The sequence below is a fragment of the Arctopsyche grandis genome, chromosome 12 (assembly GCF_051622035.1).
Source record: "Arctopsyche grandis isolate Sample6627 chromosome 12, ASM5162203v2, whole genome shotgun sequence".
NCBI classification, from domain to species: domain Eukaryota; kingdom Metazoa; phylum Arthropoda; class Insecta; order Trichoptera; family Hydropsychidae; genus Arctopsyche; species Arctopsyche grandis.
In genome coordinates, this window is record NC_135366.1 from 23,458,793 (window position 1) to 23,472,499 (window position 13,707).

Here is a 13,707-nt window from a genome sequence, read left to right on the forward strand (position 1 = left end):
ATTATATAATAAAACAAATCAATTGCCGAAAATTCGACAATAAATAATAAAATCTCAAATGATGGTTTAACCAAATAACAAGATTTCAAACGCATGCTTTAACAATTTTGTGCAAATATCATATAGTATTATAATCATATAAATGTAAAATTTTGTGCATACAAACTATATTTTGACTTGCCTGCAACATATTACATTTATGTACGCAACTTCTTAGTTTAATAGTCAAAAATTCGAATAACAAAAGTCAATTCCGAGCTGATGTTTGTTTCGCCGTCGGCAAAATATGACATGTGTAAAAAGGCACTAATTAAATTTTAGAAATTGTCAAGAAGTACTCACACTCCGATCAATGAATGCACTCACCCAATATACATATAATATATTTTTATTATTATATTATATAATACAACATTTTACGACAACAATCTAACAAAATACCGTTATAAATATGTAAGCTAAGCACATTGAATTGTACAGATGACTTTTTCGCTTATTTACAATACTCTCGAATATTTATTTTCATTCCACGTAGAGTTTGGCATTCTCAAGTGCACTGACAGTTTATTATTCAAATTTTACAATTAAAAAGTTGTTCCCAAAATGCAGGGACGGATCTGAGATTCTTCGCCGAAATATAAACGATAAATACAACATAAATTCGGCACACTTGAGAACGCCACTTTACAAATTATTTATAATATACACTTCAGAAAAAAAAAAATATAATCGCTCCATACTTAAATATATCTTAAATATTTGTACGATACGTTTTACGAAATAAAAATACACTGATTGAAGTTATTCGACACGGATTATTTTTCATTAAATGGGTAATATATGTGTGTGTATCGGTGACTAATGTATGTAGTATATATATATAATGTATATTATTAAAAGAAATCAATTAAATTTTGTATAAATTTAGGCGTAATAATATAATGATAGTACATGTGTGACGAAACAATAAAATTACTACACCGAGATCTCAAAAGGCAATGGAAGCATCAGAAATAATTTGATACTCAAATTTCAACGCACATTATGCCCGTTATCACAACATTAATAGAATTAATCACAGTGTTAAATAATCAGACTTCTGTACTGTGAGTTTGAATTCTCACTTTTTTCTGACTTCCGTTTCGAGAAAGTGTAGGGGAATGTCCTGAAAATCCTACAACAGAAAAACGTTTCAATCAATATTAGGAATTATTTATTTTATTGTAATATATAAGTTGATTAGTTCTCACCACGTCCTATTCCATAGAATGTTAGCAAACAAATAGTAATACCGTTAGCATTAAGAATCTCATGAGATGTGAATATGAAGTGGAGCTTACCCGGATTGTGGAATCCCATTCCAGCGTTAGATTCGTCTCGCGGAGGCCGAGGTTTCTTCAATGACGACCTCAGCGGCGACCGAGCTAAGACGGATCCCTCGGTGCTCAGGGACGTTATTGTAGTTGCCGTCGTGTTCATGGACGCTAAACTTCCATGTCCGTTATAAACGTAAGGTTTGCCTGATGAATCAGTAATAGAAACACCTGAAATGATCAAATGGAAACGTTTGTTATTGTGGCAATATGTAATTGCTTACTAGCAACTAACAAATATACTCGGCGTCTCCAATTCTATCACTCAAATTTCGAATTATTACATTAATGCCAATTAATTATAATATATTTCTATCAATAGTCAACAGAAGCACCATTAATTGCACAGTATATTCTCAATAACATCGTAGGATTATTATTTTTCATAGGTTTTTATTAGTTTCTTATATGTTTGAGCTGATTTTGAGCCACTTTCATTCTTCCCATCGCTTTGATATTTTACCTACGACATACAGAGCTCTAATTAAAATAAACAAATGTTTCCGAGAACGCTAATAGAGTTGAATCATTAACGAAATCAACAGAATCGACTTTCAGATCGACGCGATGACAGCTGGCTATCAGATGCGCCTGCTCGCCGCCCCTGTTTAACTTCACAGGTTAGAGGTGTGTTACTGAGAGTTGGCGCGCTCTCATACTCACACAGAAGCGTGCGAAAGGGACAGAGCGTCTTTTTATTAATGAATGCACTGTGACAGCATATGCTATACACCTATTCACCGACACAACACAAGCGCATTTGTTCGCGCCAACTCTCGGCAACAGACTTTTACATAGTTTAACAGTTATTTAACTTTAAAATACGAGTGGTCAATAGCTGTACAGTGGCTTAGAATTTTAGTGTCTCCGTTTATATGTGTGTGGTATTAAAAAAAAGAGTCGGTAACCAAACATTTAAACTGAAATTTAGTATGTTTATACGTATACGTGTGTTATAAATTCAAGTATGTATATAGCTTACCACTCCTCTGAGCTTCCCTGAAGCCAGGATTATTTATAGTGGTGTCGTGAAGATCGGGACTTGATTGTGATATAGTGGGGTCACCACCTTCTCGTCTCGAATACAGCGTGTCGTAAATAGACATTATGAACAGTATACAATTTAATGCTATGGATAAAATCTGAAAAGCGATAACATTCACATCAATCATAGATTAATATATAATAAATAATTCGCAAATTGCATTATATAATGATTTTTTACTTGTATATAAAAGGCTTCGCCTCTAGTGATAACGAATCCTTGCGTGTCTTTCTCGTCTATTTGTATCGCGAATAGTCCCGCTGCGGCTATCGCTAGCAATGCTGAAAAGTAATAGTATTATATAAATTAATTATTTTATATAATATGAGGGTCAAATTTTAATGGCACATTTTCGAGTATACTTACATGCTAAAAGAGCCAATGCCATTTTGAGCATGACCAAATGTGTATACCGAAGGACCACTTTGTCCTTCGAGGCTACCATAGCCATTTGAATCACGGAAAATATGCAAAATAGGCCTAACAGGCTCACACCTACAGCGGCTACCACTCCTGCTATGTACACAGCCACTGAAAATTTTAAATATAGTTAATTTAAAGTACAACACAACCTCACTGTTAAATCAGGATAAATTTGCTTATCATTTTAATTATTTTTTGATATAAGCCATAGTGAAGCCACACTGATTGGTCTTTATTTTAATGTTGAAAAGTAGTGTAGGGGCCCTAAGACATGGTCGAGTTTGGGTCACCATCCTGTGAGTCGGGACAGATTCGACCATGTTGGTGGAGCTACTTCACTTCCTTCCTGCCCGTCATATTAAATAGTCGTGTCTATGTTACAGTGAATTTATAACTACAATGACGTTTCGGTGAAATCATACCTAATTACATTTTCCTGGGTATAGTTATATTTTCACTACGGAAATTACATATTCACTGGCACCTACTAGTGGAATAATTATTTTTGATAGTTGGATGATGGTGGTGATGGCCAACTTAAGATTATTTTATAGAATGCTTTACGATTCAATAATTAATTGATATTATGTAATATGCAAATAAAGTTTCTGATTGCGACGAACCGAATGACGCTTTTAAATTCTCTCTAAACTGAATGGAGCACATATTATCCTCGAAATTATTATGTATTTCATTAAGTAAACGACTTTCTTAAAATATCACATTTTATCATATCAGCTGGCTAGTTAGCGTTCGAATGCACGATGAGTTGGTAGTACGACATGCACTATCGCACGATGCATTAGCGTTCGAATTACAAATTCACTCACATTGTGAAGTAAATTTGTAATTCTATTGTTAAGCCTGTACTCACTGCTTGAGTCAGTAAAATTATAATCTCATTTACAATAACAATTTCACTGTGACATCTATAACAATTCGGTCATTTCATTCCAACCGCCCCCACAATATCATCAATTAAAACCTTACTAATCGATAACAATTTATGATTTTTATTTTATTTTCAATATTCAAGTGATTAATTAAATGAAATCGCTTCTATATTATTTATTTTGTTTTATTAGACATGAGTTAATATTGGGTTCAAATATGTATGCAATAAAATAATTACGAAAGCTACTAATAAATTGGAATAAAAATAAATGTTGAATCTCGTATTATCGGGGTTTTGCTTGCATTGGAGCAATCGTAACATTCGTGAATTTATATATGAGAGGAAATTGATTTATTTCCCATTTACAATTTATTATGCAGATGGAATTGAAAAAAAATAAGATGTATACCTGAAGGTCTGAACCTGGCGACTTCTACGCCGCATTTTTCTCTATTGTACAGCAATTTCTTACACATCCTCCATGGCCCAAAGTATCCAGTATCGTGTCCGATATTATCAGCTGAAATCACAAATAAAACAATGAGTGAAGTGTATTTAGAAATATATTTCTACGATAGTTTCCATTTGCATATTGAAGAAACAATGAATAGTGGTAATTTACCACTATCCATCGATATATGTATGTATTAAGCTGCACCAGACGGATTTCGTGGTAGCTGTATAAATACAGAAAGCGGTACATATACATAAATTGCAATTAGGCGTGTAGCCGCTCGACGACCGTCATACAACGAATATGTCGAATTATTTTTCAATTTGGTGTCACCCCAAAAATGGTGTTACCCGGTGCAGACCGCACTCCCCGCACGGGCCTAGGGACGCTTTTGGTGGTAAAGACGGTTCGGTGATTATTCCACAAAAAGCGATCTCACGCATGTTACTAAAATCTCAATCACGGAACACCTGGCACCCAAAAACTCCATCAATCGAAAGCGAAATATTGTATTAACGAGAACTCGAGTGCCATATATTCCGTATTCGCGATTGCCGTGCGCACGATCGTAATTTGCGCAATAATCCGTTTACCGGTAAAGACAAATGACGAGGCCGTAGATTTTCATGCTTTCAGTTAGTTGTCAAAATTATTAGCTTCATCGATATTGTAGCGTATGCTAAAAAGAGCCGCCGTTATAATTGGTTTTTTGAGGATTATCTCCGGACTAAGTGCAAGTAGGCTAAACAATGACCACCGAATTGGCTTGGTAACGGCACCCGGTCCCTTCTCAGAAGTGACCGATAGCGTGGGACTGAGTGTCGTGGGAATACATATCCGGGTACATGCCTAAACAATGGGGAAGTAACCGGACGTCGAAGATGCCCTGAGCGACCTGTCCCTTTATAAGGAGGTACTAAGATCATATCAAGACATTCTGGATGGAGCACTGCCAGAGCGTGTATCTCCTTAATCACCAATAAATGCTGTGAAACGACTTTGGCCTTTTACTTGGATCCTCCACCCACCCCTACGCAACAATATCTAATTAATTAGATTCAGCTGGGTCTCAATGATGTCATTTCAGTCAGTATCGAAAGATGTCGTTTCAGTCAGTCAGTGCCGGTTTTAGGGGTGACACGACAACTCGTTCACAGATTTTCCGTAAACCGAGGATGCGCTCCAGGCATTACGTATACGGCCATCTCTTTCTCATCCCGTCTGTTCACCAAGATCTCGTTTACTATGCCATTACGTATGCAGCCATCTCTTTCACAAACCGTCTGTTCACCGATAACAGACGGTCTGTTCACCGATAACAGAAGTCGGGTGGCGCCCGGGGGCACCAAATAAGTTAGGGCGCCGCTCGATACGCCAAATGCGCTTTAAAATTTAAAATTAGAGCGCCAAAAGCCATACAAAATTTTAGATTAGAGCGCCAAAGGCGAAAATTTTGCCCGAGGGCGCCATTGGGTGCAAGGCCGGCACTGCAGTCAGTATCGAAAGCTAAATGTTAAGTAGCATTTTAAACTTCTCAAGAGCACATGGATGCTCATTACAGTGCAGACAAGAATTCATCAGACAATTGGTTTTGTGTAATGACCATTTGCCGTAACAGTCGCCTTGTTATCGTTCGTGAACGTAATCCACTTACATACATCGGTCATTTCGCGACGACATTGACGTGCCGGTAATATGGCCGAGACAATGCAACGATAGTCTTCATGGTCATCGAGATGCATCACGTCGTTGCACCGACTCGAGTGTGCCATATGCGTCATCGAGTGGAACGCCGCTATTACCTATCGGTTTAATTCATAGTCTTCTGTAAGTTGTCACGAAAAACGACAGTTCAAAGTACGATTCACATCGCTTGGCGTGGACGAGGAAAAAAGGAAGACAATTATGTATATATCTGAAGACTTGTGCAATTTGCTGTAATTATGGCTAAGGTCGCATGCTAACGACTGACATGACTAGGGATGAAATGTTAGTTAGAGATTGTTCCATTGACGAAGACTCGCCCCACTCCTCGGAAAAGGTGCGCAGAAGCAACGTTTAGTTCACGATATTAGCGTGCGCATCTTTTCCGTGGAGTAGGGATAGGCCTTTGTTAATTGGATGACCTCTACATCATGACTTTTATGTATAACATATCAAGCCTTATTTTAGGAATAAGCCCACATACGACACAGGAGTCTGATATTGTATACATATGTTACATTTGAAGTGTATTTTCAGATGTAATATATTCCAACTGGCGTTTTAGGTCATTCGTATTCGAAACTTGTAAATTACATCTCTACACGGGCAAATACACTTTCAACAATGTGCGCCAGTTATAATATGACAGTTGAGTTTTTGATAGCTCTGGTGTTTTTAGAAATGCTTTAGAATTCAATAATGCGTTAGTATTTGTTAGGTATTACGAATAAAGGTGATGAGTATTAAGTATTACGATAACTCTAAGAATGTGTTCAAAACAAAAATGTGACTTTCCAACTCAATTTACTAATCGGGTGACACTTTTACGAAAACCTAACCTCTCCATCTAACTTGGTACCAACTTATAGTTGAAGTGTATTTTTAGTTGTAATATATTTTGACCAGTTGGAATATAGTTCACCATATGAATCAACTTACGTGGGTTAGACGGAATATATTCCAATTAGTCAAAATATATTACAACCAGGCGCGTAACTATCATGCCACACGGGCATGCGGTGCATGCGGGCCTTTTAGATTTAGTGGGCCAAAAGGTTTTTAAATAAAAATACTATACATTTTTCAAATAAAAGTCGTAAAATCTTTCTTAAAATTATTCATAAGCCTAATGGAAAAACTAATTAAAAGTTTATACTTCAAATTGCGAGTCGAATTTTCACGATTTTGTACTCCTTCTCACGACATTTAACAGTTTTCCGTTAAGGTATAGTAATAATAATTGTCTGCAATCTAATATATTATTTTGAAAGAGACTTTGTATATATGTATGTAAGTATTTTTGGTTGGGAATCGAAAACAAGTCAAAGTTTCTATGACGACGATTTGATTTTTTTTTCGATTCAAATAAATTTAATAAAAAAACAAATGAATATTTACTATTAGATTCGCCATGTTTAAGCTGTTTATATTACAAATACTGAGCGAAGCCGAGTAAAACAACTAGTAATCTATAAACCCGATGTTAAATTAAAAAAATAAAGGTTAGTAAAATATTTTCGTTTCATTTGTGTATTGTGAATCTTCAGATTACCCTAGAGATACGTTCTCGTATTTGATATCGTTCGAAATTTTCGGATAGTTATTTTATTTTAACCCTTTGAATGCTGACCACCACCGATCGGAGTTTTGCAAAATAAATCAGCCTGAAATACACCGATAGGCGTTGTTTTTTGAGTATGTAAAAAGTAAACAAGAATACTACCAGCTAAGCCTTTCCAGGTAGCATTGAAAAAAATAATGCATTGAACATGGGTCGTGTAATCCGTGTCAATGTTTATAAATATTGGTTTACACCGGAATTTCTGAATTTATAACCACAGCAGAATTTCCCAATGGAAATCACTAACTGCTGAGTATTTAAGATTTTGGCTTGGCATTTAGATTGTGAGCATTACATTTTAACAATAATGAAGAGGAAGCAACTAGTTTTGGAAAAATACATTCATTAATAGACTTCTTTTGTTTATTTTATATTGTTGCAAGATATATTAGAGAGTCTAAACACACATTTACAAAACTTGAAATCCTCGGGGTAGTTATCTAGGATTTGTTTACATTAGCTACAATTTTTATAACTGCTTTCTATTGGATTTCTAAATAATTCTAGTTGGAAATTTTCAGCGTGGCGGGCTTACAACAGAAAAGGCGTCAGCACTCAAAGGGTTAATAAAAGATTATAAATTAAAGAAATTCGATGAGCCAACTCAGGCTCAGTGAATTAGCAATACATATTATCGATTGAACATGAAGAAGCTTCTAAAATGTCTTTGAAAGATGTAATTGCAGAATTTGCGACTTTGAAGGCAAAGAAAAAGAACGTTTAAATTATCAATTTAATTTGAATAAAGTAGAAATACTAAAGGAGGGCATTTTGCTAACATTTGCATGTCGGCCCAATTTTTTTCTAGTTACGCCACTGATTACAACTAAAAATACACTTCAACTATAAAGGCAGTTGGTACCTGGTTAAATGGAATATATTCCAACTAGAAGATAAACTTCAGCTGAAACATATACATATATGTAGTTATGTCCACCCACCACCCTTTAAAACGATCTTCACAATACATTATGTTTCTAAAAATGTAAACTTACGGTTTTGGAAGTAACCCCACATGGGCAAGCCGACAGCAGTGGCGCCCACAGCGAAGCACACGAAGCCAAGACAGGCCACGCTGACGGAATACACAGCCTTTTTGTTGGCCATGGCTGCATGGTGCACCCTGGAGCCCCAGCGGCCGAGGCTACGCCCCCGACTACCGCGACACCATCTCGACAAGCAATAAAATCCAACTACAACACCCCCACTTCAATGACACACGCACACACTGCTTTGCGAAATCCTTTTCACAAATGTCTCACTTTCCAATGTAACGTTTGAACTTCCATATAACGAGCACACTACTTTTCACCGAACACAGCGACCCTCCTTTTGTCCCAGCAAAGGTAGCACACCTGAAACAAACAATAACCAATTATCATTAAAAACGATGTGTAAAAGTATTTAGCCAAATATGGAAGGACAATATTTGCAGTGTCAATGTGTGTTGATTAATTTCAATCACGATCTGGTCGAGCAGGTGTGGAATGGCCAAACTGTGGGTCGTTGTCCCTCGTCTGCCTAGCCCACGCATACCGTAAATGTTGGACATACATGTCTGCTTATGTAGTTGCTTCAATGATATTATGAAACTTTGTCCAAACATTCAAAAGCATTCCCCGCAGGGCAGAGTTGAATCTAACTATTTTTAGTTAAGTGACTTCACTTTGGCATAAAGTGGTGGGTGTATTGTTTTGAATACAGATTAGTTTCCGCTGATAATGGCCATGGGAAGGTACGTTTTTATAATTAGAAAATAATCCACTTAATAGGTTGTATCAATGGAATTTGAGTGCTCTCCATTATTATTATCATCACATTATCACGGTTACAGTTATGTTTATATCTAAATTAGAGAATTAAAAAAGGAATATGATAAAGTATAGAAGCTTCTTATATTAAGTGTATATGAGATGAGAGTAATGAGAGTGAATGAGAGTAGCTTTACCACTGTTTTAATTTGTAAAGGGCTGGTAGAAAGAGGCGTATGGATAGTTAGCTGTCATCGCTCCGATTTGTCCCAAGATTGCGATGTAATTTTTAATGAGTTCGATAATAATTGAATTGTCTAGCTTCATGTCAGAGACATTCGCTTAATTCAAGTATCAAAGCTACCTCAAAAGTGGAACTACTATAGTTCAAAATTAGATCACATTTTTTTGACGGATCGGAATTTCACTGAACTAACAGAGTAAGCTAGAAAAAATCTTGTAATAAGAACAGGTATGTAATTCCTAAAAGCTGAAATTACAGAAAACTGCTATGTTTTTTTAATACAAAGCCTGTTTTAAAGGTTAAAGAATTCAACGCTCAAAGCCCTCGACATGAGGCCACCCCCCCCCCCCCACGAATACAGTCTGAGAGACTGTATTCGTTGGGGAAACATTCGTCGCAGAATGTTTTTTAATATAATAACCGTTGAAAAACAATTTGAAATTGATCGAATCTTTCACTGAAAGATTTTTGAAATCCTTCAGATGGATATAAGTATTGGTGGATAATTTATTTTTATTTTTATTTTATTTATTTGGAAAATTTACAGTTTACAGTTTATTAGATTGATAGTAAAAAAAATATAATTATGTTAAGTAAACCATTAATAATTTTCACATATAGGTAAAAAAAGAAAAGCTCAAACATTTAAAATAAGAAAATAATATACATACATATTTATCATGACTCTTTTAGATATCAGTAGCGTGTCGTAAATAATATGTATGAGAATGGGATGAAATAAATTGGTGTGTTTCCATTACAGTTTTTCGTCTCGCGAATTAATGTATTTTTTATTTTATTTTATTAAAAAGTAGTAACAAACTGCTAACAAACTAAAACTGCTTGTCGCAAATACAGTTATCGTTGTAAATTTGTCTACGCATGCGCAGTAAAGCGTTTCTGAAATTCGATTGAATTTTTTTTACATGTAATAGCAATTATAAATTTTGTACCTGAATATTTTTTAAATATGTTTTCCTAAACCGGAAGTAGTACTTTTCTTCTAGAGAATCGAGGTTTTTTATGTTTTTCTCAGAAACCTTTTGGTTTATTGAACTGAAATTTCATAGGTAGAAGTTTAAGTTTGATACCAAGTTATGTAGAAAATATGGTAGGCTTCCGTCAACTGGAAGTGGCAGTTTACTCTTGTTCGATTTTTCTTCCACTATTTTTTACATTAAAAATCCCGCACGCCACTGATAGATACATATGTATGTAGGTATTACGATGAAAATCAACAGATTCGAACGAGACAACTGTATTATTTTTAGTTACGGATTCACGCCCACTCATTCAAGAATTGTCTGCATTTTGGATGAAAAATCATAACGGATTTTCACGAAATAGACAGTGGAGGTAATGATTATACCGTGGATGACTTTCGATGCGCGTGGCTTGTCGTCAACAACCGATACGAAACGCTTTTAATCATTAACAACAATTTTCCCCAACATTCAGAACCGCTGATTTCATAAAAATTCACGTCGAAACCAACGATGAAAAAAAAAACTATATATCGACAGTCGACGTGTCAAACTGTACAGAGTATAAAAACGCACTGAGTGTAAATTTTTATAACACACAAACAGTTCGTATTGTGTAAAGTTTAAATTAACTTAAATTATAGAGACATTTTCGAATTTCATTAGGTATGCGAAAATGCACGGAAAACAAGTTAAAAATACAATTTCACACGCCAGTATGAAACGTTGTTAACCCTTTGAATGCCGATAACGTACACATAATAGTTATTATTTTCAACGGAATTTATTTCTGGTTTTTTTTTCTACTCATCGTATTTTGAACGATGTGTGTTTTACGTTTTTATATGATATTTACTTGAATATTAAGTGATGCGTTGAGTCATTGTTAGTTTTTTTGGCCACTTGCTAAAACACACAAACCTATTTGTATTATGTTTATAAAATGCGAATGTCTTCGTCATCAACACAATGCAATCCGGAAGTGCCCATTTTATATATTATATTTTTATACAATTTTTCAATTTGCATGTCTCATTCGTGTGACCTCAATATCAAGTGCAATAAGCCACGCTCGTCTCACTGACATCGAAATCATTATATATTATGTACATATTTAATAATAAAAATGCAAATTTATATATTTGCATAGGCAACAGTATTAAAATGCTATTTTTTATTCGCATTCAGATTTACATACAACGCATGCTGCAGATTCAACAAGCGAAAGCAAAACAATTTGCGGAGATAATATTTCGCCAATGAATTCATTGTCTTATTATGCTAAAATTATGCGAAAAAAAAACATTCATTCAGTAAAATAATGGATGACAAAAGTCTGTCATATTTCCTTACTACGGTTTGCAATACCGGTTTACAGGAAAATTATACTGTTAATAGGTAAATTGATCAACAACGCTTAAAATATGTGGCAATTCTATTTTTGCCGTAAGAAAGTTTTAAAATTTGCATTATTTAAGAGTAGGTCTAGTAGATCTAGTCTAATATTCTAATATACATAAATTTATATAATATTATAATAGTCTATTCTAGTCTAAATTACATATAGTCTGTATATGAAGTACGCTTAAATTCAGAGAAATGTTATAATTAGACACCGGATAGTCACAGTGCTATTCATTGTTCCATTGTTGTAAATCCTTTGTAAAAAAGGTTCGGCAAACCTTTAACAATGCATTTACAACCTTTGAACAATACGCGGCACCTTCTGGGTCCGGTGACTAGATATAATAATAGAATCGCCTTTACGAATAAATAAATTGTTTTAATATTACGTGGTACGTCTCCACAGCTACGCTAAAACGCACGAAATACAATCAGGGTCATCACATATTCACTACAGAAATTAAAGTTTTATTTTGATATAGATTTATTTACAATTTGAGTATATGGTGGTGTTGATAGTTGGTTGCCAATCCGTTTCTTTTCTCAGTTGGTTGATTATTTTTATCCACTTTTTTGTATTTGTCTGTCCTTGGGAACTCTTAAATTAACGTGTAATGTATAGTTTCAACAAAAATATGTATTATATAAAATGAACGATGTTTATATTAAATAAACTTAAATAGTTGGTCATTAATATATGTAATTGCGTATTCGGCGCCACCAAGAAAAATGATTTTACACTTGTTTAAAAATAATTTTTACATTTCTCCGGTGCCACCCCTGAAATGTTATGTAGAATGCGGGCGATCGCTATGACACTTTTAAAAACTGAATAAAATGTTGCTTAAATGATCAATTTACTTATAAAATGTATCCCGTGTTGTTTATTGAGTGTTTTTGAATGCATTGTGCAATTTTTAACGATACACTTGCCCATTGCCCTTGCAAGTTTTTATGTGACATACGTCGACCACCAAGCATCAAATACGACTTTTGCTACAATTATTTAGGAATGTCTATGGACAATCGTTAGCCACTTCTATTATTATAAGTTATAAGAATACTTTTCGTACTACTGGTTAGCGGTTACGCGTAGTTGCCGGTTTGTACTGTGCCAATATGAACATACCTTTAAAGGTACAAATTTAAACATAGAAATGCTATAATTTATAACATTTCTCTGTTTAATATATTCTGTATAATATATTCTGTATATTCAGACATTCATATGCGTCCATATAGAATGTACCAAAGAATACTTTCCGTACTTGCTGATTACGTGGAGTTGCCATTATGTGCTGTACATATTTAATATGAATAGACCACAATGCGTACTAGACTCCACCTGGTACTATTTATGTAGTGTCACCTAATTTTGTTTAAGCTTTAAGTATTCTACATTTATACATAAATGCTATAAAGTAAATAAGACTAGAATTAAATGATTCAGATGGTATATGATTTTTTTACAAACATAGATGTACACTGTTTTGCAAAAAATATATATGAGTAAAATTTTGATCACCAGTCTTTTTATGCAGTGTAAAATATAATTGTACATAGTGATGGAAAGAACACACTTTAAAGTGCGGCAAGGGACGCGCATATGGACTCCAGCGGTAGGAGACGTATCTTCAATTCATTATTGATTCGTACGATATTATTATTTCTTCAATTTTTTTATATATGGGAATTGCCGTTGTCGATCACTATCAAATCGATGTCAATACGGGGATAAATATCATTGAAAGCACTCCACGGGGTTGAGGCTCGTGAAGGGATGCGGCGTTACACATTTGGCGTACTGTCA

General features: G+C 34.7%; 1 protein-coding gene across 1 annotated transcript in view; it reads right to left on the reverse strand.

Annotated features, from left to right (window-relative positions):
- Positions 1–831: 831 nt before the first annotated feature.
- LOC143920087 (uncharacterized) overlaps positions 832–13,707 on the reverse strand; it is a 38,072-nt gene continuing 25,196 nt past the window's right edge. Inside the window, exons 2-8 of the mRNA XM_077442793.1 lie at positions 8,511–8,870; positions 4,146–4,256; positions 2,785–2,949; positions 2,599–2,699; positions 2,356–2,515; positions 1,341–1,544; positions 832–1,174 (exon numbers count right to left, since the gene is read on the reverse strand). Coding sequence (XP_077298919.1) covers positions 1,092–1,174; positions 1,341–1,544; positions 2,356–2,515; positions 2,599–2,699; positions 2,785–2,949; positions 4,146–4,256; positions 8,511–8,622 — 936 coding nt within the window. The 5' untranslated portion in view covers positions 8,623–8,870 and the 3' untranslated portion in view covers positions 832–1,091. The remainder of the gene's footprint in view (positions 1,175–1,340; positions 1,545–2,355; positions 2,516–2,598; positions 2,700–2,784; positions 2,950–4,145; positions 4,257–8,510; positions 8,871–13,707) is intronic.